The following is a 27,415-nucleotide window of genomic DNA, read 5'->3' as shown; positions in this document are numbered from 1 at the left end:
GTTCTGGGGCACATAACACAGTGGAACAGTGGGAAGACTTCAAGACACAAAAATAATTATATAGTAACTGACTGGGTAAGTACTATAAAATTACAGACTACTGTGAAATAATATAGTAGAGTCACCTAATTTCAATCAAGGAACAGCTAAGTCCTTTTTGTGGAAAGGATATTTTAGCTGAGAACTAATAGATGATTCACAATCAGTGAAAAGTATGAGGAAGGGAAAGAACATTCAAAGTGCAGCAAACTGCATAGGAGAAGTCTTGAGGAAGGAAAAAGCTTGACTCTATTGAGAAACCAGAAGGAAGCCCATGTGACTGGAACACCATGAACACAGAAGAACCCCGTAAGGGGCTGCACAGGGGCTGGGGCCAGGGCTGAGCTTGAATTCTGCTTCAGATGCAGTAGGAGGCAAACCAGTGGCTTTCAGTTGGCATTGCAGTCATCTGAGTGAAATGCAGTGGCAGCCTGAGTAGGATGGTGACAGTGATGATGATGAAAAATCAAGAGATTTGAGATGCTATTTTAGAAGTGGGAAGGACTAGAGGAAGCCTGAGGTGGCACAGCAGGAGGGGGCTGTGAGAACAGTGAATGCCTTCTGGAAACGTTCATATTGAGACATTCATAGATTTACAAGTTGTTGGTTAAATAAACAAATATTATATTTTAGAAGAGAAGTAAAAATAAGTCATTTCTACTAATTGTTTTTTTATAAAGAGGCCTGAAGACAGCATCCTCTACTGCAAGTACATCAGTAACATCATCATCTTCATATGCAGACAGCAGGAGGACACCTTTTCTGTACAGTTGTCTGTGAACAACGTGCAGATTAGATTATAAACCAGAATTTTAAAGGGAACAGAAGAAAAGCAAACTGTATTTCTCTTGAATGTTACTTTTTGTGATATATACCATGGATTTGTTATCTTTGTGAAAAAAATGGTCTGTCTGGATCCCATACTACATGGAAAGAAAAATCTATGTATAAGCTCCAAAGTGTTCATATCTGAAGTGAAATATTGGTGTTTAAGTAGGAATTCCTATTTGGTAATTTTTAAGCACGATGCTTTATCACAAATTGACTTTGCAAATGTGCTAGCTGTGATTATTTTTAGTGTATCCTATCCCTTCCCACCCTTTCTATAAGAGCTGTAGCCAAAAAGAGGTCAGAGGCAAGATATAAACAATATTTTTAGGGGGCTGTAGACGTGATTCCTCATTCTTTCCTTTACATCATAGGCCAAAACAAAACACACATTGTTTGGAAAGGTGAAAACATTTTTTTTTTCATCCACCCATGGTTCAAAGTTCTTTATATATCATACCCTTGCAGAAAATGAAATATGTACTAATCATCTTTCTATTCATAGCACTTTTGTGTTCTTGTGACTCCCATATAGCTTTTGGCTTCTAAAAAAAATCACTTACTTTAACTTTGCCCTTTCCTCCCTAACTTTTGTTTTCTTCCAATAAATACTTACTGAGCTTCTACTATGTGCAAGGCATTTTCCTGGAAATAGGAAGCCATAAGAAAACAAAAGACAGACCCGTTTGCCATCATTGAGCTGCTGTTCCAGTGGAGAGAGAATGAACAAAAAATAAGTAAAACATGTATTGTGTAAAACAATGGTAAATGTAATCAATAATGAAAAAGCAGAAGAGGGGAGAGAGTAAAAGCAAGTATGGGTGGGTGGAGTGAAGGGCTTCAATTTTAGATAAGGTGGTCAGAGAAAGTTTAATTTGGAAGGATAATTTACACTGAGACCTCAATATTATTTTAAATATCCTCTCTCTGCAAATTAGTCACAAGCACTTTTTCTGAAGTGGCCATCTATTGTGACTGTGGTATGTGTTTACATCATCTGTGACAGAATACTTACTAAATTATTTGTACCATTGAATGCTGCTAAACAGAGGAGTTTTGAATAAATTGAATAGAATCACAACCAGAGCAACTACAATTTATATGACTCTCTGCCAAGGCTACTATCAATGAGAAATAATCATGAATTCATCTATGCTTCCGCATTACCTTGAGAAGATTTGCAAATTAACTCTGCTTATCTTGAGGGAGTAATTTCATTTCTTACATCATTAGTGACATTTTGGGATTGTACTTCTATCTTCTGACTGCAACCTATTTGTCCCAAAGAGCCACTGGCCCTGTCTCAGTATGGGGGAGATTCTAGCAATGTGAAGTGTTTCTCTGAGAAAAATTGGAATATATTTCCAGGCTTTTTCATCCAATTTCTTCCTATTCTTCATCTTAAAGAGCTTTTTGTTTAATTGTTCCATAAATAATCATGGTCACTTATTTCTTTGTCAGAATCCAGTAGGTTTTTAGCCATTTTTATTTATTTTAGGATATATATTACAATAATTTAAAAATTTTTTATGTGGAGATTGGAATGACTTTAACACCCAGTTAAAAACCCCTGTTGCAGCTAGACCAAGATGCTGTTTTTGTTTTAAATTATCAGAATATCATCTGCTGACATTAAAGTTTGGATCTTAATGCCCATACATATTTTCTTAGATCAATCTTTTCATGAAATAACTTTGTAATTTAAAATCAGCTTAATGTATCTCCTGCACGTGGATCAAAACATTTATTAATTCAGGATACCTGGTACTATGGAAATTATCAACATAAGGTTAATAACATAAGGAGATGTTGTGGGAAGGAGATGCATGTCTAGAGCCAAAATATGATTAAAATTTGAAGAAGAAATAAGGAACAAGACAAAATTGTAAACAGAACTATAAACAGGAAAACCAGGGTACCTAGTTTCAATATAATTTTAACAATAACCACCAAGAGTTTTAATGTTACCATGTGCCAGATCCTCAGAAAGTCCTTTACATTTAATATAGTAATCATACTATGAGTCAGTTACTGGTAATAACTCAGTAACTAGCACCTCAACCAAGGTGACACAGTTATCAAGGAACAGAACAAGAATAGAATGTGAGCTCAGTCATTAATTAAGCTACTTCCTCCTTTTTTTTTAATTTTTTTTATTCAGTAGTCAGCACTTCCTCTGACCACAGCCGGGAAATGTTCTCTCTGATTTTTTAAAAATTAATTTATTTACTTATTTATTTTGGGCTGTGTTGGGTCTTCATTTCTGTGCGAGGACTTTCTCTAGTTGTGGCAAGTGGGGGCCACTCTTCATCGCAGTGCGCAGGCCTCTCACTATCGCGGCCTCTCTTGTTGCAGAGCACAGGCTCCAGACGCGCAGGCTCAGTAGTTGTGGCTCACGGGCTTGGTTGCTCCGCGGCATGTGGGATCCTCCCAGACCAGGGCTCGAACTCGTGTCCCCTGCATTAGCAGGCAGATTCTCAACCACTGCGCCACCAGGGAAGCCCCCTACTTCCTCCTTTATCTATAAATAGCAAAATAAGTAGAGAAGACAGCCCATTATAACTAGAGCAAAGTGCAATTATTCAAAGATTATTAAGACAATTTTAATATTTGGGATTCATTTAGATAGGAAGAAATCTCCTTTTTATCATATCACGTGAAATCCAAGAATCCTTAGTAGATTGTGTGTGTGTGCATGAATGAATATATGAATAACTGACAAATTCTAGGAAATCTACTCAGGCTAAACTATTCTTAGCCAAAAGCTTGGGAAAGCTCTATAATAAATCACTTGCTAATACCTAAGCTGGGGGAAGAGAGCAGAGGACAATTGAAATGGAAGTATTTTTGTGATATGCACTTATCTAAATAGTACAAATATATAACTTGCAAGTAAAACTCTGCTTGTAAATACTGAAATAAAATGTAATAGTAAATTTTAATTTACTGGAAACTAATTTTTTTAAATATACCTAGTTTTTCTAATATTAAAGCACTTTGGATAGTTTCTAAATTATTCCAAAATTTTCAATAGAAAACAATTTAATGTCATCAGATATACATTTTGGGGAAAGAGTTTTTGCCCTTAGTGAGAATTTATGGTGAAAACTATTGTGTGTAGTCTAATTATTAAGTCAACAATATTTATAAATACCTGCTATGTAGCAAGTCATATATATTATTCACTAGAGATAAGGGTAAACACATTTAATATAAAACGGCCTGTGCTATGACTGAGTGAAGTACAGGTTATTATGAGAGCGAATAGGAGAGGCAATTGACCCAGATTGGAATCCACTCTGCTGATCTTCCTTCAAGTTTACTTTGTTCATTTAAGGTGACAATATAATTTATCATCCAAACCAGGACACATTTGAAGGTGAAAGAGGACTCTACTTATAATTACATGGGAAAGTAGGTGTAACATGGGCATACCAGGAGGCATGGCCTCCCTATTTCATCCCAACACTTCAGGTGGAGATCTTGCACGTGTCTGTAAATGCAAAGGTGCATGTGTTCATATGCTGCTCTTATATTTTGGAAAGCTCACTTAATCCACAAATCTGGCAGGAACTTGTCTGTGCTACCTCTGTTTTTCAATCTAGAAAGCCCTGGAGATAATGTAAACTGCCAAGATTAAGTATTTTTACGTTATCTTTTTAACCACAATGTATGGATTAGACATTGGGTAGTTTACTACAGAACGTTTGTGATCATTCTGGGCAAGGTAGCTGTTTCTTTGACTGTTTTGATACAGGCCAGTGATAACAGCACTAGCTTAGCTGTGAAAGCATTAAACCATCACACAGGGAAATTCCCCAAGGTCTCACCTTTGTTGAAAGATGCTTGTGTTTGGTTTGTAGGACCAGTGGTTTTGGCGAGTAAGAAACAACAGGGTGATGGATGGATACCCCATGCAAATTACTTACTTCTGGCGGGGCTTGCCTCCTAGTATCGATGCAGTTTATGAAAACAGTGATGGGAATTTTGTCTTCTTTAAAGGTAAGGAATGTTTCCCATGTCTTGCTCTGCTGTATCTTGGTCATTTTGCCCAGGGCCTTGCTGCAGATATAGAGATGAATAAGTAAAGACTGTTGAGTGAGGTTAGGTAGCTAATTCATTTTATAAAATGAACCACATATGGTGGCTACAAATATAAATGAAGTAAAATCAAAGATAATTTTTAATTCTCTAAGTTATATTTTCTCATTTGGTATCCTCATTTGTAAGTCAAATTTAGGAGGCATTGTGATCGCTTAGAATTTTTAGATTTGACTTAAAAGCACCAGAAAAATAAATACACAAATAAGTGAATGAATGAATGAATTAAAAGTCATTTTTCTATTAACTAAGGGATTTGGGTTTTCTTTTTTTAAGAGCATTTGGAGCTGCTTGCTGTTTTTATGCAATGAAATCCATTTCACTTTTTATTTTCATATATAATCTCTTAAACTTTACTTGATTTAGTCAGTTTATGTTAAATAGTTTTCAATAAACTAAGAAATTGCTCATAAAGACAAGGAAAACTTATGAGTAGAAAAAATTCACCCAATCATTTTACCCAATAAAATTTATTTGTTCTTTATCTGAGTGACAAAATTCAATTGCACAAATACTAATGTCTAACATGCAAAAGTGAAATTATCTGGTAAAGTGAACTTAAGTCAAGTGACTGGTACTCCATCTTCTAAACTTACTAATATTCAAAACAGTAAATCTTAAGTCTATTGGGGGGACAGGGAACACAGACTGACTGAGTTGTAGGACTGAGAGAATTGTGAAGAGAACATGATCGGAGGAAAACTAGAGTGAAGAATGAATATGATTGAATGGATTGGCCAAGAGCCTACAGGTCTGAGAATAAGCTCAAATAAGGATTGAGATTGAGGGAAAAGAAAAGGATCTTAACCAAAAAGAAAAAGGCAATTATTCTCAGGATCAGACTAGAAGAATTCATAGCAGTGATGAGAGTAATGAAAACACAGGGTTTGAGAGACACTTGTGATATTTTAAGTGAAGTCCAAACAACACATGTAAAGTGAAAGTGTATATCAGAATTTATCTTTACAAATTATAACTTGAGAAAGAGGGGTATAGTACATTAATTATAAGAACATGATGATCCTGCATTCATTCTGCCAATTTTGAGCACTTGCTAGCTGTAAGAACTGAACAGCTACTCAGTTCCCTTTGCCTCGGTTTCTCCACCTGGAAAATGGGATTAGTAGTGCTTGCCATTTTAGGATTAAGACTAAATTAATGACTACATGTGAAGTGCTTGGTACATGCGAGCTCTCAATAAATGCCAACTATTACTGCTGCTGGTGTGATTACTACTAATATTCCTGCCCTCCTGCTATCTATAATAAGTGTATAAAGGAAGTAACCAAAAAAAAAAGCAATTATTCTCAGGATCAAGCTAGAAGAATTCATAGTAGTGAGAAGAGTAATGAAAACACAGGGTTTGAGAGACTCGTGATATTTAAGTGAAGCCCAAACCATCCATGTACTGTATCATTGTGGAAATGTACATGTACTGTACCATTGTGGACAAAGAAAGGATACATCGAAATGTTCTGAATCTTACGGGCATGATATTTGGAGAAAAATTACCCTCCCATACACTCTTCTTTGGTCCTGTGCTCGGTAGCAGCAGAAAAAAGTGAAGAATAAACCCTAGGCAGCCTATGGCTTGAGGGCTGTCCCATGGGGTCCTGTCTCATCACAGGATGAATAGTGCACTCTGACAAAACTGCCTGAGGAGAAACTGCCACAGTCATAAATCAGTGTTCCTACAGTTCTTTATTGCCTCAGGGCCTTCTCACTTTTTTCATGTTGTCTCTCCTCACTCACTCGCTCTGGAATGGCTAGCTCCGTTTCATCTTTAAACAGCTGGCATAAAAGGGACCTCCACAGAGTGCCCTCCCTGCCCACTCCATTTAAGCAGTATCTTCCAACTTGCACAGCTCTTGTAAAAAACTGAAATTATCTACAGCATTCAAATGTAAATCTCATGAGAGATGGAGCTTGTTTATATTTTCTTGTACACCACTATATTTTCAGTTCCCAGAACAGTGTTGGGTACATAGTAGGTGCTTAACAAACATTTTAATGAAAACAATATGGTTAAATATTAATTTGACTCAATAAGATATTTCTTATATCATCATGCTAACAACAGGAACAACTCTGTCTCTTGTCACATATATATTAAACTTTAAGAAAGTTTAGCTTGTTAGTGTTGTCATCATTTTTTTTTTCATTCTTTCTTTTTTTTTTTTGCTGTACGTGGGCCTTTCACTGTTGTGGCCTCTCCCATTGCGGAGCACAGGCTCTGGACGTGCAGGCTCAGCAGCCATGGCTCATGGGCCCAACCGCTCCGCAGCATGTGGGATCTTCCCCAACTGGGGAACGAAACTGTGTCCCCTGCATCAGCAGGCGGACTCTCAACCACTGAGCCACCAGGGAAGCCCAGTGGTGTCTTCTTGATATATTGTCTGTATCAGGAAATGTCTAATCTTAGAACTTTGTCACTCCAAGGACCCTGCTGTGATGTTTCCTTCCTTCAGTTTACTCTCCACATTACCTTCAAATAAACCTTCTCAAAACCCAGCTATGAACATCAGCTCCCTTATTCCAAACATCATTGATTACGCAGAGGGAGCCATAAGCTCTGGTTGTTTCCAATAAGACCACTCCCTTCCCTGGTATCTATCTCATTATTGGCAGGAGAGTTAAGAGTCCTAGAACCCTGAGATTTGGGTGACACACCACTCCCTTTCCTACCCTTCTCACAATAGTCACAATCAAAATAAGTGTCTCAGCTTGCCACCATCTCTTTATGGCCTTTATCACCTTAAAGTCTAGATAATCAGATTAACTCTCACACCAAGACCATCATCCCCATCTTGCTCTATGGACCTTGAGACCACCTCATCTCTAGCAGTCCAATTTCACTCCCTGTTTAATTTTCTACATATCATCCAGCAAACTATGTTTCACTTATTTATTGCTCATCTGTATCCCTCTCAATAGAATATCAGTTCATAAGGTCAAGGTTTTCTCTAGTTTTTTTTTTTCTTTTAAATACTGTTGTACTGACAAAGGAGTAATCTCCAAAATATACAAGCAGTTCATGCAGCTCAATATCAAAAAAACAAACAACCCAATCCAAAAATGGGCAGAAGACCTAAATAGACATTTCTCCAAAGAAGATATACAGATTGCCAACGAACACATGAAAGGATACTCAACATCATTAATCATTAGAGAAATGCAAATCAAAACTACAATGAGGTATCACCTCACACCGGTCAGAATGGCCATCATCAGAAAACCTACAAAAAATAAATGTTGGAGAGGGTGTGGAGTAAAGGGAACCCTCTTGCCCTGTTGGTGGGAATGTAAATTGATACAGCCACTATGGAGAACAGTGTGGAGGTTCCTTAAAAAACTAAAAATAGAACTACCATATGACCCAGCAGTGCCGCTACTGGGCATATACCCTGAGAAAACCATAATTCATAAAGAGTAATGTACCATAATATTCAAAGTAGCACTATTTACAGTAGCCAGGACATGGAAGCAACCTAAGTGTCCATCAAGAGATGAATGGATAAAGAAGATGTGGCACATATATACAATGGAATATTAGTCAGCCATAAAAAAATGAAATTGAGTTATTTGTAGTGAGGTGGATGGACTTAGAGACTGTCATACAGAGTGAGGTAAGTCAGAAAGAGAAAAACAAATACCATAGGCTAACACATATATATGGATTCTAAAAAAAAGAAAATGGTTCAGAAGAACCTAGGGGTAGGACAGGAATAAAGTACAGACATAGAGAATGGACTTGAGGACACGGGGAGGGGGAAGGGTAAGCTGGGACGAAGTTAGAGAATGGCATGGATATATATACACTACCAAATGTAAAATAGATAGCTAGTGGGAAGCAGCCACATAGCACAGGGAGATCAGCTCAGTGCTTTGTGTTCAACTAGAGGGGTAGGATAGGGAGGGTGGGAGGGAGGCACAAGAGGGAGAAGATATGGGGATATATGCATAGCTGATTCACTTTGTTATACAGTAGAAATTAACACACCATTGTAAAGCAATTTTACTACAATAAAGATGTTAAAAAATAAACAAACAAGCAAACAAATAAATAAATAACGAGCAAAGGAGGTATACAATTATAGCATATAGAGAGCTTTAGAATAAACCTTATTCTGAGTACATATTAAGTGTCACTAAACATCTGTCAACTGACGGGCAGGGAAAACAAGCCTCTTAAACTACAAAATAAACATTTTCTAAGTAAAAAATAAATAAATAAATAAATAAATACTGTTGTATCCCCAAGATCTTAAACCAGGAGTTGACAAACTTTTTCTGTAATGACCAGATAGGAAATATTTTAGCCTTTGAAGCCCATACCATCTCTATTACATATCTTTTTTTTTTTTAACCTTCAAAAATGTAAAAACTCTCCTTAGATCATGGGCTGTATAAAAACAGGTCATTTATCCTAGTTTGCTGAACTCTGTTTTAAGCAATAACTGGAATGTAGTAAACACTAAACAAATAATTATTGAATGAATGAAGAATAAAATTCAAGTCCCAATCTGTGTTTGTATTCACAGCTCTATACACATTGGTCTCAGCCTATACCAGCCATCCTGGATAACTGTTACTAATGTGTTTAAGCATTATTCTTCTCCAAGTTGTTCTTTTCTTTGGCCCTCTTTCCCTTTTTTTCTTTCTCCTTTATGTTTTTCTCTTCTAATCTGTACTATACAGCAGTACTTGTACTTAACTAGTTTAGCCTTTTATTCCTTCTGTTTACCTGATGCCCATGTTGGTACACAAAGTTATTTAATCATATATTTCCTAAATGTACTTAGTATTAGCCTTGCTTTCATCTTACATAAGAATTTGAAGGTGTGGATTTGAATATAACCATAAACTAATATTATAATTTTAGTTATAAAATATAAATACTGTCTTAGTAATATAAATAAAGCATATGTTATATTCAAGTGAACTTTAATAAATATCTTAAGAATAGGAAGCTGCTAGATACAATTAAAACTTCATATTTTGGTATAATGTGTATAATTTTTGAACTTTGGGCAAAATTGTATGTGTTTGTATGTCATATGCAGTGGGAGTTGCCAGTACACAATTATAAAAACATATATTGCTTGCCTTCTATAGATGTGATCAGTTTTATATTCTTAATAGAATTTTATTGAGTTTTGTTATGTAAAAGTATAGTATAAGGGTGGGCTCTGCTTCCAGCCAAGATGTAATAATAGGGATCAGATTTATCCTTCCACCTAAAACCACCAAAAATTGGACAAAGTATATAAAGTGATGATTTTCACGACATTGAACATCAAGAAATAAAGGCAGTGAATCTTGAGAGTTAAAAACAAAGAAAAATAAGCCCAGAAACCGCCCCAGTTTCCTGTCTTGAAAGAATTTCCAGGCTGTGGCCCAACATACAGAAATCCAAGCAAAGCTCAGAAGATTCTCTCAGTTGAGGAGATAGAGCTGAGAGTCAAGTGAGAATAAGGTGGCTATAGTTCACAAGACAAATTAATGCAGAGGAAAGAGCTGCACAGAGTGAAGACCTAGAGATTATCAAAGAAAACTCCTAAGGGATGGGAGAGAGAATTGGTCAGCATATGTGTGTAAGGATGCAACTGAAGTCTGGAGAAAGAATCTTGTGATAGATATAAAAGAAGCAATGCCTGACCCTCACATAGGGCTAACAGTATTTGTTCCTACCAGTCACGTGTTGTCCATGGGCACTGGATAGAATACTGAGAAGAGTCTTGCCTCAGTAGTGGGGAATAATTATCCCAGAAGGAGCACTATTTCAGTCCTATCTAACAAATCTTAAAACACCTGAAGTAATCAAATTGTTTCTAAGTAACAGTCCTAGAACAAAGCTCAAGAATAATTATAGGGATATAAAAATATTCACCCAACCAGGCAAAATTCACAATGTCTGACTTTCCCCATAAGATCAGGAACAAGACAGGGGTGTTCATGCTTATCAATTCAATTCAACATTTTACTGGAGGTTTTACCTAGTGTAATAAACATAAAGTAAAACTGTCAAAATGTTCACAGACAACATGACTGTCTATGTAGAAAATTGGATGCCATCAACCAATTATCTATAATTGATCAGTGAGTTTAGCAAAATTTCAAGATATAAGACCATAATACAAAAAATTAATTGTATTTCTATATGTTTTCAAGACTGTGAAGGGTCTAAGACTTTACCCTATTTGTAAGCTAACAAGTTAGCCTGCCACACTTTCATGAATGTTGGCAGAAGACATGAGATTCCTGACTCAGGGAAAAAGAAAGACTCAAAAGCAGTTCTCAAAGGGTGACATGAACTGGGCCTGTTAACGCCTATACTTGTAATCAGTTACGTGCAGGAGAGGAGCCACAAGCTTAGAGAAACTAAATTTTTTTTTAACATCTTTATTGGAGTATAATTGCTTTACAATGTTGTGTTAGTTTCTGATGAATAACAAAGTGAATCAGCTATATGTATACATATATCCCCATATCCCCTCCCTCTTGTGTCTCCCTCCCACCCTCCCTACCCCACCCCTCTAGGTAGTCACAAAGTACTGAGCTGATCTCCCTGTGCTATGTGGCTGCTTCCCACTAGCTATCTATTTTACATTTGGTAGAGTATATATGTCAATGCCACTCTCTCACTTCCTCAATAAGCAGTAAGCTGCTTAACCTTTCCCCAGAGGAGGCCTTTTATTTATTTAATTGAAGAGTAAACAAACCCTCCCTTTATTGTGGAGGGAGATGCTTTCTCTATAACCCAAGATTGTTGATATATAAACATCTTTGGAAATAAAGTCCAAAAGAAAGACATTATCAGTGCCTCTGCTCATGAGACATGCTGAGAAGCAAGTGACGTAGGGATAATTTTCTCCCGTCACATACTAGCAAAGAATAATCAATAATTGAAATTAAAAAAAAAATAAAATGACATCAAAAATATCAAATATTTAGGGATCAATCCAAATAAAATGTGTATGACCTAGACACTGAAAACTACAAAAATTTTCTAAATGAAAGTGAAGAAGACAAAGGGACAAATATGCCTTATTCATGACTTCAAGAACTTGATATTATTACAACGTCAATTCCTGCCAAATTTATCTATAGATTCAGTACAATCCCAATAAAAATCTCAGCAGGCTTTTTGGTAGTTACTGTTAAGCTGATTCTAAAATTCATATGCAAATTCAAAAGACCTAGTATAGACAAAACCTGTTTGAAAACACTACTTGATTTCAAGTCTTATTTATTTATTTTTTTTGGCCTTGCCATGCAGCTTGTGGGATCTTAGTTCCCCCACCAGGGATCAAACCTGGACCCCCTGCAGTGGGAGCTTGGATTCCTAACCACTGGACCACCAGGGAATTACCTCAGTTCCTATTTTAAAGCTACATTAATCAAGACAGTGTGTCATTGGTGTAAAGAGAGAAAAACTAGATCAGTGAAACAAAATAGAGAGTCCAGAAATAGACTAAAAATATATATGAACAAGTAATTTCTGACAATAATACAGAGAAAATTTAGTGGAGAAAAGATAATTTTTCAACAAATGGTACTGAGAACATAGGATGTTCATATGCAAAAAAATAAATTCTAATCCACACCTTGTACCATATATAAAAATGAATTCTAAGTGGTCCAAAGCTAAATGTAAGACATATAACTGTAAAACAACTAGAAAAAATTAGGATAAAAGTATATGTGACTATGGCTTAAACCAAAATTTCTTATATTTAATGCCAAAATCACAATTCATAAAAGAAAATGGTAAGTTGGACATCAAAATTTTTTAAATTTACTCTTCAAAGACACTAAGAGAATAAAAAGACATGCCATTAACTAAGAGAAAATATTTGCAAACACATATATGAAAAAGGATTTGTATCCAGAATATGTAAAGAATTCTCAAAACTCAATAAAAAGAAAGCAAGCAGCTCAAAAATAAGCAAAGGGTTTGAACAGAAACTTCAACAAGGATAATGTACAGATGCCATGTAAGCACATGAAAAGATACTAAGCAATATTAGTTATTAGGGAAATGTAAATTAAAACCACTATAAGATGCATATTTGTTAGAGTGGCTAAATTTAAAAAGACAGACCATGCCAAAGCAACCATGCCAAGCTGACAATTTCTTTAAAAGTTAAACATACAGACACCATTGCACTCAGACATTTTCCCAAGATAAATGAAAACATTTGTGCAAAGACATCTACACAAATATTCAAAGCAGACATATTTTTGTTAAACAAAAACTGAAAACTATTCATATATCCTCATTCATATATCCTGAATAGATAAACAAACTATGGAATATTCATATAATGGAATACTACTCAGCAATAAAAAAGGATGAACTACTGATTTGTACTATAAATGAATGAAGCTCAAATAATTATGCTTAGTTAAAAACTTCAGACAAAAAAGGAGTACATACTGTACTGTTATATTAATATAAAATTCTAGAAAGTGCAAACTAATCTATAGTGATACGAAGTACCTCAGTGGTTGCCTAAGGACAAGTGAGATAGATTGGGCAATATGGAATACAGAGAGGCATAAGAAAACATTTCAGGATGATGAACATGTTCATTATCTTGATTATATAGATCTGCTGGATATGCTGACAGATATATACATATGTTGAAACAAATTACATATTTTAAACATGTGCTGTTTATTGCTTGTCACATCAGTTTATGTTGGAATAGTTTAAGTATTTCATAAATTTAAATATATTGGTGACCATGGGTAGTAAAATTTTATTCCTTCATTGTTCCACATCATATTAATTATGAACATCCAAATTAATACTGTTCTGGTTCAGTCACTTACTTAAGCCCAGTGATAATCAAGCAGGGTGTCCCCAGATAGCAGAGATGCCTCATTCCCCAGCAACCTCTCTTCTTGGTTATTGAGAACAGTAACATGAGAAATTAATTAAATATTAATATAGAATTAATCCATTTACTGCAGATATCATATTTAAAATTATATAATCTCAATTTAATTTAGATGTTACAACTTACAATGATTATATTTTCAAATAAGTGTTCGTATTGGAAATGACTATATAACATATTTTGATGTCCACATTTTGAATAATTCCATATTTTTTATTTTATATTACTTATCTATGTTCTATTTCTTGCTCTCTATTCTATTTTCCCTAGTCTTATTTTTGTTTATATTTTACTATTTTATCACATTTTTGCATAATGAAACAAGGTATAAGTAAGTAGTTAAATATCTTAAGGAATTTTCTTTTCAACCTCACATCTATAGTTATTGCTTTTGTTTTTCCTTAAGAAGCCAGTTCTTAATATCTCCCTTCACTGGTCAAGATGCTACTCAGCATAGCTGTGTATATTTGAGTGTAAGGCTGGTTGTATAAACTGCGAGCCTTTCCACTCCATGCTAGCCAGTCTCATGGTTTGGTATACGTGACACATGGTATACCTGTCGTTGTTTAGAATAATGATGTCTAAACAGACCCCCTCATTCCTCTACTTGATATTTATCAGTGAACTGAGTCAGTCTCTTCTATTTATGTTCAAAAGTTGTTTTATTTAGTGAGAAAGCCCCAGAAATAGAAAATGTATTGCCCTTCAGGGAAGTAATATGCTTTTCTCCAGCAACTTAATGTACTACACACTTTGTGCTAGTCAGCTGTCTGAATATCACTCAGGTAAATCCTGTGTAATAGAGTCATATTTTATAAGCACAATCAAGCCAGGTGTTTATATCCTCAATTACTAGTCATGTTCAGGCTGAATGGTTATGAGTTAATAATATCAAAAATCTATGTTAGAAATTGAGCTGGTGTAAAGTCCTTCAAGAGTTGGACGTAAATTTAAAAAACACCTTCAGTGTTGTCCAAATCAGTAGTAGTCAAAATTAAGTAGTTGAAAAATTGTCTCAGAAGTTGTCTCGTATTGTTGCTATCACTCAATAACTTTTAAGCAGGACTTAACCTATTTGACATTTTCGTTTCAAGAGGCAAAAATCTCTTATAGAATAGGAACCAAAATATCTGAGGCAGAAAAGAGGAGGGTAATAAAATTTGGGAATAAGAAAGGAATACAAAAGATGCATATCAAAAGAGAAGAGTTGTCTAAAATCTGTGGTACCACAAGATGACAAAAAAAGAAAACTTTTGCTTAAGAAATGGTTTATGTGACTTGCATTACTACTTTATTTCAAATGCTCATAAACTGCAATTTATTTATGCTGCTTACAAATTATCACGTTTGAAAGACTTAGGAAATGCTAATGAAGTTCATTTGAGGTAGAAATACATTGCTTCTTACATAGTAAAATGGATAATCTAAAAGATCTTTTAATATAAATATAAATAGATGAATATAGGATTACTTATTTCTGTATAGGAAATAATGGAAAATTGATGCCTAAAAAGTTACATTAAATTAAGAAATTTACATTCAGTGGCCTTGGTATACACAGTAATAGATTTATAACATGTAAACTGTGCTATTTTTTTGAATTAAAAATATTCAGAAATTTTTAATATTAATATTTTATATTGACATGAAGTGACCATCTAAACCAAGGGGCCAAACATTTAATATTTGAAAATCTCCCTTGGTATTTTACCTCTATGTATTTATAATTATTTAGAAAATCTATTGTATGATTTTCTTATGGCAGTTTTTATTTATACTTCAAACTGCAATATTTTTTCATCAATAGTGCTTCTGTGTCGAAATGTTCCTCATTTTCAAAAACTTTTGCCACATACTTTTATTTCTTGTGTTTGAGTTTGAGTTCCCTGGAAAGCAAACACTATGATAAAGTTACAGGGAGGGAAGTAAACCTGTGAAAGATAAAGAGGGAGGAAGCAGGACTGGCACAGTGTCTTGGCAAACCCAACAAGAAACTCCAGGGCAAAGATTGCCCACTAGAGAAGTCCCAGGTAGGGCAGAAATAGTCAGAATCTAGTACCTGCTGTGCTCAGTCAGGAAGCTGGAAGCTGCCTGGAAGCTGCCCAAACAGAGCATGGACCAACAAAAGGCACTCAGCTGACTGCTTGGCCTAACTATCAGATCCAAAGGCATTCAGCTGAATGGCCAGTTCTTTATTCAGGGGAGATCTAAGCCACTCACCTCAGTGTCTGCCACATTTGGATAAGTATTCAAATACTTCTCTGGATAAATTCTCTGCTTACTTGATAATAAATGCTAGTAATGAAAAGTGGCATGACCTCCAAAATTGGGTATGTATTCAAATTTCTTGAGTAACCTACCTATAAACAATATAGAAATTAAAAGGTAATCCATAATTTCTCTTTCAGATATTTCATCATTAATGTATAGGAATGCAGGAGATTTCTGTTCTTTAATTTTGTATCCTGCTGCTTTACAAAATTCATTGATTAGCTCTAGTAGTTTCCTGGTAGTATCTTTAGGATTCTCTATGTATGGTATTATGTCATCTGCAAACAGTGACAGTTTTACTTCTTTTCCAATTTGGATTCCTTTTATCTCTTTTTCTTCTCTGATTTGATTGCTGTGGATAAAACTTCCAAAACTATGTTGAATAATACTAATGAGAGTGGGCAACCTTGTCTTGTTCCTGATCTTAGTGGAAATGTTTTAAGTTTTTCACCATTGACAACGATGTTGGCTGTGGGTTTGTCATATATGGCCTTTAAGGAAACACTCCCATTTACCATTGCAACAAAAAACCTAGGAATAAACCTACTTAGGGAGACAGAAGACTTGTATGCAGAAAACTATAAGACACTGATGCAAGAAATTAAAGATGATACAAACAGTTGGAGAAATATACTATGTTCTTGGATTGGAAGAATCAATATTGAGAAAATGACTATACTACCCAAAGCAATCTACAGGTTCAATGCAATCCATATCAAACTACCAATGCCATTTTTCACAGAACTAGAACAAAAAACTTCACAATTTGTATGGAAACACAAAAGACCCCGAAGAGCCACAGCAATCTTGAGGAAAAAAAAAAAAAACAGAGCTGGAGGAATCAGGCTCCCTGACTTCAGACTCTACTACAAATTTACAGTAATCAAGACAATATGGTACTGGCACAAAAACAGAAACATAGGTCAATAGAACAGGATAGAAAGCCCAGAAATAAACCCACGCACATATGATCACCTTATCTTTGATAAAGGGGGCAAGAATATACAATGGAGAAAAGACAGCCTCTTCCATAAGTGGTGCTGGGAAAACTGTACAGCTATATGTAAAAGAATGAAATTAGAACACTCCCTAACACCATACACAAAAATAAACTCGAAATGGATTAAAGACATAAATGTAAGGCCAGACTCTGTAAAACTCTTAGAGGGAAACAAAGGCAGAACACTCTATGACATAAATCACAGCAAGATCCTTTTTGACCCACCTCCTAGGGAAATGGAAATCAAAACAAAAATAAACAAATGGGACCTAATGAAACTTAAAAGCTTTTGCACAGTAAAGGAAACCATAACCAAGATGAAAAAGACAATCCTCAGAATGGGAGAAAATATTTGCGAATGAAGCAACTGACAAAGATTGCTCTCCAAAATATACAAGCAGCACATGTAGCTCAATATCAAAAACACAAACAACCCAATCCAAAAATGGGCAGAAGACCTAAATAGACATTTCTCCAAAGAAGATATAGAGATGGTCAAGAGGCACATGAAAAGATGGTCAAGAGGCACATGAAAAGATGCTCAACATCACTAATCATAATCATTAGAGAAATGCAAATCAACACTACAATGTGGTATCACCTCACACAAGTCAGAATGACATCATAAAAAAATCTACAACCAATAAATGCTGGAGAGGGTGTGGAGAAAAGGGAACCCTCCTACACTGTTGGTGGGAATGTAAATTGATACAGCCACTATGGAGAACAGTATGGAAGTTCCTTAAAAAACTAAAAATAGAACTACCATATGACCCAGCAATCCCACTACTGGGCATATACCCTGAGAAAACCATAATTCAAAAAGAGTCAGGTACCACAATGTTCATTGCAGCTCTATTTGCAATAGCCAGGACATGGAAGCAACCTAAGTGTTCATTAAGATATGAATGGATAAAGAAGATATGGCACATATATACAACGGAATATTACTTAGCCATAAAAAGAAATGAAATTGAGTTATTTATAGTAAGATGGATGGACCTAGAGACTGTCCTACAGAGTGAAGTACGTCAGAAAGAGAAAAACAAATACCATATGCTAACACATATATATGGAATCTAATAAAAAACAATGGTTCAGAAGAACCTAGGGGACAGTAATAAAGACACAGATGTAGAGAATGGTCTTAAGGACACAGGGAGGGCGAAGGGTAACCTGGGACGAAGTGAGAGAGTGGCATTGACACATATACACTACCAAATGTAAAATAGATAGCTACTGGGAAGCAGTCCCATAGTGCAGAGTGATCAGCTCGGTGCTTTGTGACCACCTAGAGGGGTGGGATTGGGAGGGTGGGAGAGAGACGATAGGGGGAAAGCATATGGGGATATAAGTATACATATAGCTGATTCACTTTGTTATATAGCAGAAACTAACACAACAATGTAAAGCAATTATACTCCAGTAAAGATGTTAAAATTATTTTTTAATTTAAAAAATATTGAAAAAAAAATAATAAAGAAGAATGAAAAAAAAAGGTAATCCAAATAATGGGCATTGACATCAGTGTCCTTAATCATTGATTATTGACATTATTTATTTGTGTAGGTAGAAGGCAAATTTGTTCAGCCGAATATTGTGTTATACAAGAAGTACCATTTATTGGGTACTATGAGCCAAATACAGTTTGGGTATATTATACATTTGATCTATCATTATTTCCAGAACTTTTTATGAGAGGTGTTAGTATTTTATGTACAAATTAGGAAAGGAAGCCTCAGATTTAGTGACTTGCCCAATATCTCACAGCTAATAATTGGTAGAGCATTCATCCCCTAGATCTGATTTCAAAGCTGTTGAATGTTCCACTAAATGACAGAGACTAATAAAGAATATATTATTTATGATAATTTTTAAAAAATTTATAGTGTTCTCAAAGAACACTAAAATTTAGTGGATAATCCACGTACAGGCTCATTTTATATGAAGAAAAGGCAGCCAATGTGAAATTATGTTCTAATTTTTTATGTAAAAGGTCGCATAGTAAATACTTTTGACTTTGCGGACCATAAGGTCTCTATCATAATTACTAAATGCTGTTGTTACATGATGAAAGCAGATTAAACAATATGTGAATGAATTGGTGTGTCTGTGTTCAGATAAAATTTTATTTACAAAAACCGGCAGCAGCTGGTGGCCCTAGTTTACTGACCACTGTTGTAATAGAAGATACAAAATATAAATGTATAAGTAGAGTTTTGTAGACTCTGAGGAGACAGAAATACAGTTGATTGTTTTAAAAACTTGGTAATTTAAAAAAGGTATCTAATTCATGGGGATACAATGAGCAAGGCATGAGCATAATACAGTGGATTAATTAGTAAACACTTCCAAAAATAAATGTGGAATTGATAAAGTTGATAAAGGGGAAAGGAAGCAGGAAATTATCAGCAATTCTGAGAGCCAGAGAGAGTGTATACATGTTCTGTTTTGAAAGTCAATTTGGAATTAAGTTAAGCACTGAATTAAGAGACCTGGACTGTAGTACAAATCTATTAGCAATTGGTTGTGTGATTTCAAGCACATAACTTTTTTGACTTGTAAAATAAATATGTTAGGCTAGGCTGAATTCTCAACGTTTTTTTCTGATCCAGTACATGTGAACAATACAGTGCACTCCTCTCAGTAACAGTGGCTCAGTTCAAGGGTGTTACGAGAATAAGTAATAGTCTCAGCCTCCAGAGTAGGCACTGTCCTCTTGATAAAAATTCTTAAAAGTAATTAGACACTATACTTTTCCTTGTAGGAGTAAGCACGTAATTTAAAAATTCCTTTTGGTATTGTTTGCTTAGTGTCTCTTTCTTGTGCTGGTCTCTCAGCTCCACAAAAGCAAGACCCTAGTGTGTTTCCTTCATTATTGTATCTACAGCTCCTAGTTCAGTGTCTGGCTATAATAGGCTCTTAACAAGTATACATTGGATGGCTAGCTGTCTGGCTGGCTGGCTGGCTGTCTGGCTGTCTGGCTGGATGCATTGCTTGGTGAATCTCATTGAAAAATTATTGGAATAGATGATCTATAAAGTCCCTTCAAACCCCAAACATTCATTGAGGTTATTTGTTTTATTTATAAAGCTTCTCTGTCTTTAACTCAGACTTGTTGATATTTTTCTCTGCATTCTGCCAAGTACAAAGTCAGTAAGGACCAGTTTTTTCCACTTATTCCAGAAATCAACCTCATATGAAATCCAGTAAATGCCTTCTTTCTGCCAAAGAGGCAATATTTTCCTAGAGAACCAGACCGTCTGATGGTAAGGTAGTTTAAAAATCCACTTCTCCTATTAAAAAAAAAATAGTTGAATATGAATCTTACATATTTACTGAAAATCTAAAAAATAGGAACAAAGTCACTTCAATTTTGTCATGTGAAAATCTTACCTCATCAAGATACAAAAGAAATTGTATAATTGTATTTCCTTAATAAGCACTTGGAGAATTAACTGTATGGCTCACAATCATTGTTGCATTATTTTCTTGAATTCTAATGCCACAAATACTCAGCAGGCAAGATGTTGTTCATTTTAAATTGTTTTGTATGTAACTGCTGGAATCTCATCATGCAACCTTACAGCAAATGTTTACTGATGAGTTTTCTTTTTTGTTTTGTGTTTTAAAGAGAAATGAATACATTTTAAAAATCCCCTAGTGTTTGTTCCTAAAAGAAAAAAAAAATTAAAGCTAATTGAGACCTTTTAAGACAAAGGCCTTGATCACTAAAAGTGAAGGGCAAATAGTTTCTCTTTTATTGATGGAAAACTTTTGACCAACAGTATTGGGGAGTATTTCCAAAACACATTACAATTCCCTCTCCTCAGAATAATACTTTTATATAATAACAAGGCTTTTCTGGAAGAACTGTAAGTCTTTGTCTTTCTTCACACATTGTCCTCTCCTGAGACACACATAAAAAACTGTGTTTCTGTGAATATTTTCTCATGTTGTATGTACCAGGACCTAGCAACCTTGAGCCTAGCAACATCACTAGAAGGCCTAGAAAGAGTGTGAAGAAATTTTCATGGAAAGGACTGAGTTTAGGAACTGCAAATGGAAGTGCTCTAAAGCATACTAGAGTGCTTCTGCTTGAAAGAAAAGACAACCAACTGAGTTGAGCTGGTAAAAGTTTTACTCTTACGTAGCCAGCATGGGAGGCATTGAAACTATATACTGTTTCGTAATTAAAGCTGAGATGAAAGGAATGGATGTAATAAGTCACTGAGGTACAGGCTAACAGAACAGGACTTTCTTTCTCTTTCTTCTATTGTTGTAAGGTTTTCCATTTTAAATGCCACAGAGATATGACTAAAATATAGAGCAAGCTGGAAAACAGCTCTGTGGATTTTCCATCACACTAACTCTGGCAAGGAAGTGACCTGGGCCTTTTGGGTGTAGTTTTTTTCTTTATAAAGTATTCAGATTAAACAATGGCTCAGGAGAGGTGTATATTTTTATGATAATATTTCCCAACATACAATTAAATATAATCACACAGTACTGGGTCATGCTTTTAAATTTTCTTAGACTTGCTGATAGTTATAAAATTAATTTTCCTTCTATCAGCAAGACACAAGACTGAAGTCCATGATGTTGTTTATGTAATCTTTATTGTCCCTTTGTGTGAAAGTTTTGGATTTTGTATTCAATTATTTGTGTAATATTAAACATGGTTCTTTGAATCACTAACCATTTATAAAGCACCTGTTACTTTCCAGGCATTATATACAAGGTGCTACAGAAAAATGGAATCGTATATGTTTGTTCTCAAGTTGTACACAGTCTATAATGGGTGGCGGGCTTGTGATTCATTAAAGTGCAGAGTACAAAGTAAAATGATAAAAGTGAAGACTGAGCACTCTGGCAAAATAAGAGGCCCACTTTGCTCAGTTAGGAACTGCTTTCCAAAGACATGATGTCAAGCTAAGTCTTGAAAGAGCCATACCAGTTTTCCAGAAAGGTAACTAAGCAGAATGTAATGTAATGTGTAATAAGAGACGCATATTAAGAAGAATCTTGAAATGACTTATAGTTGGGTTTGAGTTTTATTGCAAATGCAATGGGAAACCACTTTAAAATGTGAACAAAAGAGATAAAATCAGGCATACATTCTAGGGAGATATCTTTAATGACCTTATAGAAGATAGATAAAAGACAAGCAGACTGGAGGCAGGGAAACAAGGAAGGAGGCTTCTGGACTAATACAAGCTATAAAGTAAAAGGGTTGCTCTTAAGTCACAAGCCTGGAAGGCATATGATACAGTGGCTAACAGCCAGGACTTTGGCCAATGGACTTGGTCTTATACACCTAATATCTGTGTTATGTTTGGATGGTCAAAAAGTTATATTGAACAGTCTCATTCAATAAAAAGAAAAATAAACCCAACCAGGTTAATTGAGCTTAGGAGTGGGTGTGACAGGAAGTCACATAGCTCAGAAACTGGCTACACATGCCATCTCTCTAATAGGCCTCCTTGTTTCTCTTCTATTTGTTCTTTGCATTTACCCCATTATTTTTTCTCTTTCAATCTACCTCTCTGATTACTCGATTTCTTCTTCCTCATAATGTATGCTTGCCTAGGGAATCATGGCTTCGTAGGCCTCCTAATGCATAATGACTATTCAGTTGCCTCTGCTGGGTGGGAAAGTCTCTCAATATTCCCTGAATCATATTAACAAGAAAGAGACATGAATGGCTCTGCTCATCTCTTCTGATCTTCCTAACCCATATCTCCATAACTCTGCAGACTTTTAACTGGCTCTAGGTTTGGAGTGGTAATATATAGGGAGGCTATGGAGAACAATGAGACCTACCTTAGAGCTTGTGGACAAGACACTTGACTTTAAAAGGGATGATGGAAAAGCATACCTAGAACCTGGGTCAAGAAGAATGATCTGCAGGGGGCAGGTTCAAGGAAGAGTTACAAAATCAAACCAGCTGAATGTAATGATACAATAGATATGAAAAACTATGAACAGGGAGGTTTCAGATGTGAGCCACTGAGTAACTAGCATACCAAACAGGGAAAAACAAGAAGAAAGGTCTTTTAATGAGTTCAAATTTGAGCACGTGGGTCAATTTTGTAGAAAATCCCTGTAGGTAACTGTATATATTTTTGGCTTTCAAGATATATTTGGACTATAGACAGCCATTTACGACCACTTTCTTTTTTGGATTCTTGGGTTTTTTTTACTTTAGTCTTCCTTCCTTGTCTCTTCCAACTCCTTCCTATTTGCCTACTCTTCCCTCATCCCTTATGTGATCTTTTTTGGGATCACATGTTTCTAGAAACCCAGTCCTGGTTTCTCTTCATGCTCTATATATTTCCCTGTATTATCTCATGAAATCATAAATTAGTAAATGCCATATTTATGCTTGTGACTTAAAATCTATTATCTTCAAACACACATCCAATTGTCTATTTGACTTCTTGATTTAGATATCTAAATGACCTCTCAAACTTTTGAATTGAACCCCCAACAGCATATCCACCCCAGTCATCTTTGTCTATTTATGTAACGATATTATACTCTCATTTACAAAAGTCAGAACTTCAGGATTTTCCATGATACAATCTTTTCCTCATTCCCCACAGCCAACCCATCGGCAATGCCTATAAATATCATCTCCAAAATATGTCATGATTCCTTTCCAACTCTATTGCTGCCATCTTATTCGAGACTACTTATAAATAAGTAAATAAATAAATAAATAAATAAACCTTTTAAACTGAATTATTCAGTGGCTTCCTATTTCACTTACAATAAAGTTTAAATTTTGACAAGGCCATGGAAATAGAGGTCCTCACCTCTATCCTCACTATATACTCCTACAATGTTTTGTTCTAGCTATTTAACAAGATTTTTCCCATTGGGACATTTGTTCTTGGTATTTCCTCCCCCTCAAACCATCCTCAATGGGTTGGCTCTTTTGAATTATGTGAGTCACAATTCATCTGTCACCCAAATAAAGGGATCTTTCCTATCTCCAATACAAAGAAGCCCCCCATCCACCACTACATTGTTATATCAATGGTTTTTTTTTCTGTTTTATAGCACTTTTCTTTTTGAAATTATCTTCATTCTTTTTCTTATTTAAGGTCAGTTTTCCCCATACCCATTCACTGTGATCTAATCTCCATGAGTAGAGATGTTGCCCTTCTTTTCTTCTTTTGGCGGTACGCAGGCCTCTCACTGTTGTGGCCTCCCCATTGCGAAGCACAGGCTCTGGACGCGCAGGCTCAGCGGCCATGGCTCACAGGCCCAGTCTCTCTGCGGCATGTGGGATCTTCCCGGACAGGGACACGAACCCGTGTCCCTTGCATCGGCAGGCGGGCTCTCAACCACTGTGCCCCCTGGGAAGCCCAAGATGTTGCCCTTCTTGTTCACTCCCATATCTCTAGTGCACTGCTTTAGGCACTAGTATGGTATGTGTACTAAGTTGTTGATTAATAATTCAATTAATTAATTCTAGCAAAAGATCCTTTTCTTTCTTTTTTTAGGATGTATGGACAGCCTCTTACATGGCGAGTTTATTTTTCTTTTTATTGGGGTATAGTTGCTTTACAATGTTGTGTTACTTTCTGCTGTACAACAAAGTGAACCAGCTATATGTTTACATATACCCCCTCTTTTTTGGATTTCCTTCCATTTAGGTCACCACAGAACACTGAGTAGAGTACCCTGTGCTATAGAGCAGGTTCTCATTAGTTATCTATTTTATAAATATTAGTGTATATATGTCAATCCCAATCTCCCAATTCATCCCAACCCTCGTTTCCCCTCTTGGTGTTCATAAGTTGGTTCTCTACATCTGTGTTTCTATTTCTGCCTTGCAAACAGGTTCATCTGTACCATTTTTCCAGATTCCACATATATGCATTACTATAAGATATTTGTTTTTCTCTTTCTGACTTACTTCACTCTGTATGACAGTCTCTTAAGATCCATCAACAACTCTACAAAAGACCCAATTTCATTCCTTTTTGTGGCTGAGTAATATTCCATTGTATATATATTCCACATCTTCTTTATCCATTCCTCTGTTGATGGACATTTAGGTTGCTTCCAAGACCTGGCTGCTGTAAACAGTGCTGCAATGAACATTGGGGTTCATGTGTCTTTTTAAATTATGGTTTTCTCAAGATATATGCCCGGTAGTGGAATTGCTAGGTCATACTGTAATTCCATTCTTACTTTTTTAAAGCACCTCCATACTGTTCTCCATAGTGGCTGTATCAATTTACATTCCCACCAACAGTGTAGGAGGGTACCCTTTTCTCCACACCCTCTCCAGCACTTAATGTTTGTAGATTTTTTGATGATGGCCATTCTGACCAGTGTGATATGATACCTCATTGTAGTTTTGATTTGCATGTCTCTGATAATTAGTGATGTTAAGCATCTTTTCATGTGCCTCTTGGCCATCTGTATGTCTTCTATGGAGAAATGTCTATTTACGTCTTCCGCCCATTTTTGGATTGGACTGTTTTGTTTTGTTTTGTTTTTTGATATTGAGCTTCACATGCTGTTTGTATATTTTGGAGATTAATTCCTTGTATGCTGCTTCATTTGCAAATATTTTCTCCCATTTGGAGTGTTGTCTTTTCATTTTGTTTATTGTTTCTTTGCCATGCAAAAGTTTTAAGCTTCATTAGGTCCGTTTGATTAGTTTTCTTTTTACTTTCATTACTCTAGGAGGTGGATCAAAAAAGATATTGCTGTGATTTATGTCAAAGAGGGCTCTTTCTATGTTTTCCTCTAAGAGTATTATACTGTCTGGTCTTACATTCAGATCTTTAATCCATTTTAAGTTTATTTTTGTGTATGGTATTAGGGAATGTTCTAATTTCATTATTTTACATGTAACTGTCCAGTTTTCCCAGAACCACTTATTGAAGAGGCTATCTTATCTCCATTGTCTATTCTTGCCTCCTTTGTCAAAGATAAGGTGACCATATGTGTATGGGTTTAACTCTGGGCTTTCTATCCTGTTCCATTGATCTATATTTCTGTTTAAGTGCCAGTACCATACTGTCTTGATTATTGTAGCTTTGTAGTATAGTCTGAAGCCAGGGAGCCTGATTCCTCTAACTCCATTTTTCTTCCTCAAGATTGCTTTGGCTATTCGGGGTCTTTTGTGTCTCCATACAGATTTTAAGATTTTTTGTTCTAGTCCTCTGAGAAATGCCATTGGTAATTTGATAGGGATTGCATTAAATCTGTAGATTGCTTTGGGCAGTATAGTCATTTTGACAATATTCATTCTTCCAAACCAATGACATGGTATATCTTTCCATCTGCTTGTGTCATCTTTGATTTTTTTCATCAGTGTGTTATAGCTTTCAGAATGCAGGTCTTTTACCTCCTTAGGTAGGTTTATTCCTAGGTATTTTATTCTTTTTGTTGCAATGGTAAATGGGATTGTTTCCTTTTTCTGACTTTCATTGTTAGTATATATTAATGCAAGAGATTTCTGTGCATTAATATTGTATCCTGCAACTTTACCAAATTCATTCATGAGCTCTAGTAGTTTTTTGGTGACATCGTTAGGATTTTTTATGCAGAGTATCATGGCATCTGTGACAGTGACACTTTTATTTCTTCTTTTCCAATTTGGATTCCTTTTATATCTTTTCCTGCTCTGATTATCATGGCTAGCACTTGCAAAACTATGTTGAATAATAGTAGCGAGAGTGGACATCATTGTATTGTTCCTGAGCTTAGTGGAAATTGTTTCAGTTTTTCAGCACTGAGAATGATGGTTGTTGTGGGTTTGTCATATATGGCCTTTACTATGTTAAGGCAGGTTGCCTCTAGGAACACATTCTGGAGAGTTTTTATCATAAATGAGTGTTGAATTTTGTCAAAAGATTTTTCTGCATCTATTGAGATGATCATATGATTTTTACTCTTCAATTTTTTAATATGGTATATCACACTGATTTTCTTTTAACATCTTTATTGGAGTATAATTGCTTTACAATGTGGTGTTAGTTTCTGCTTTAGAACAAAGTGAACCTGCTATACATATACATATATCCCCATACCTCCTCTCTCTTCTGTCTCCCTCCCACCTGCGCTATCCCACCCCTGTAGGTGGTCACAAAGCAACAAGCTGATCTCTCTGTGCTATGGGACTGCTTCCCACTAGCTATCTATTTTACATTTGGTAGTATATATAAGTCCGTGCCACTCTCTCACTTTCTCACAGCCTACACTTCCCCCTCCCCATGTCCTCAAGTCCATTCTCTACGTCTGT

At 35.6% G+C, this 27,415-nt stretch overlaps 1 protein-coding gene across 1 annotated transcript in view; it reads left to right on the top strand.

Annotated features, from left to right (window-relative positions):
• MMP16 (matrix metallopeptidase 16) overlaps positions 1-27,415 on the top strand; it is a 347,698-nt gene that overhangs the window by 289,713 nt on the left and 30,570 nt on the right. Inside the window, exon 7 of the mRNA XM_060127594.1 lies at positions 4,731-4,869. Coding sequence (XP_059983577.1) covers positions 4,731-4,869 — 139 coding nt within the window. The remainder of the gene's footprint in view (positions 1-4,730; positions 4,870-27,415) is intronic.

Source organism: Lagenorhynchus albirostris, chromosome 17 (genome assembly GCF_949774975.1).
Source record: "Lagenorhynchus albirostris chromosome 17, mLagAlb1.1, whole genome shotgun sequence".
Classification (NCBI taxonomy): Eukaryota; Metazoa; Chordata; class Mammalia; order Artiodactyla; family Delphinidae; genus Lagenorhynchus; species Lagenorhynchus albirostris.
The sequence above is the reverse complement of the archived record's forward strand: the minus strand, read 5'-3'. Positions and strand labels throughout refer to the sequence as shown.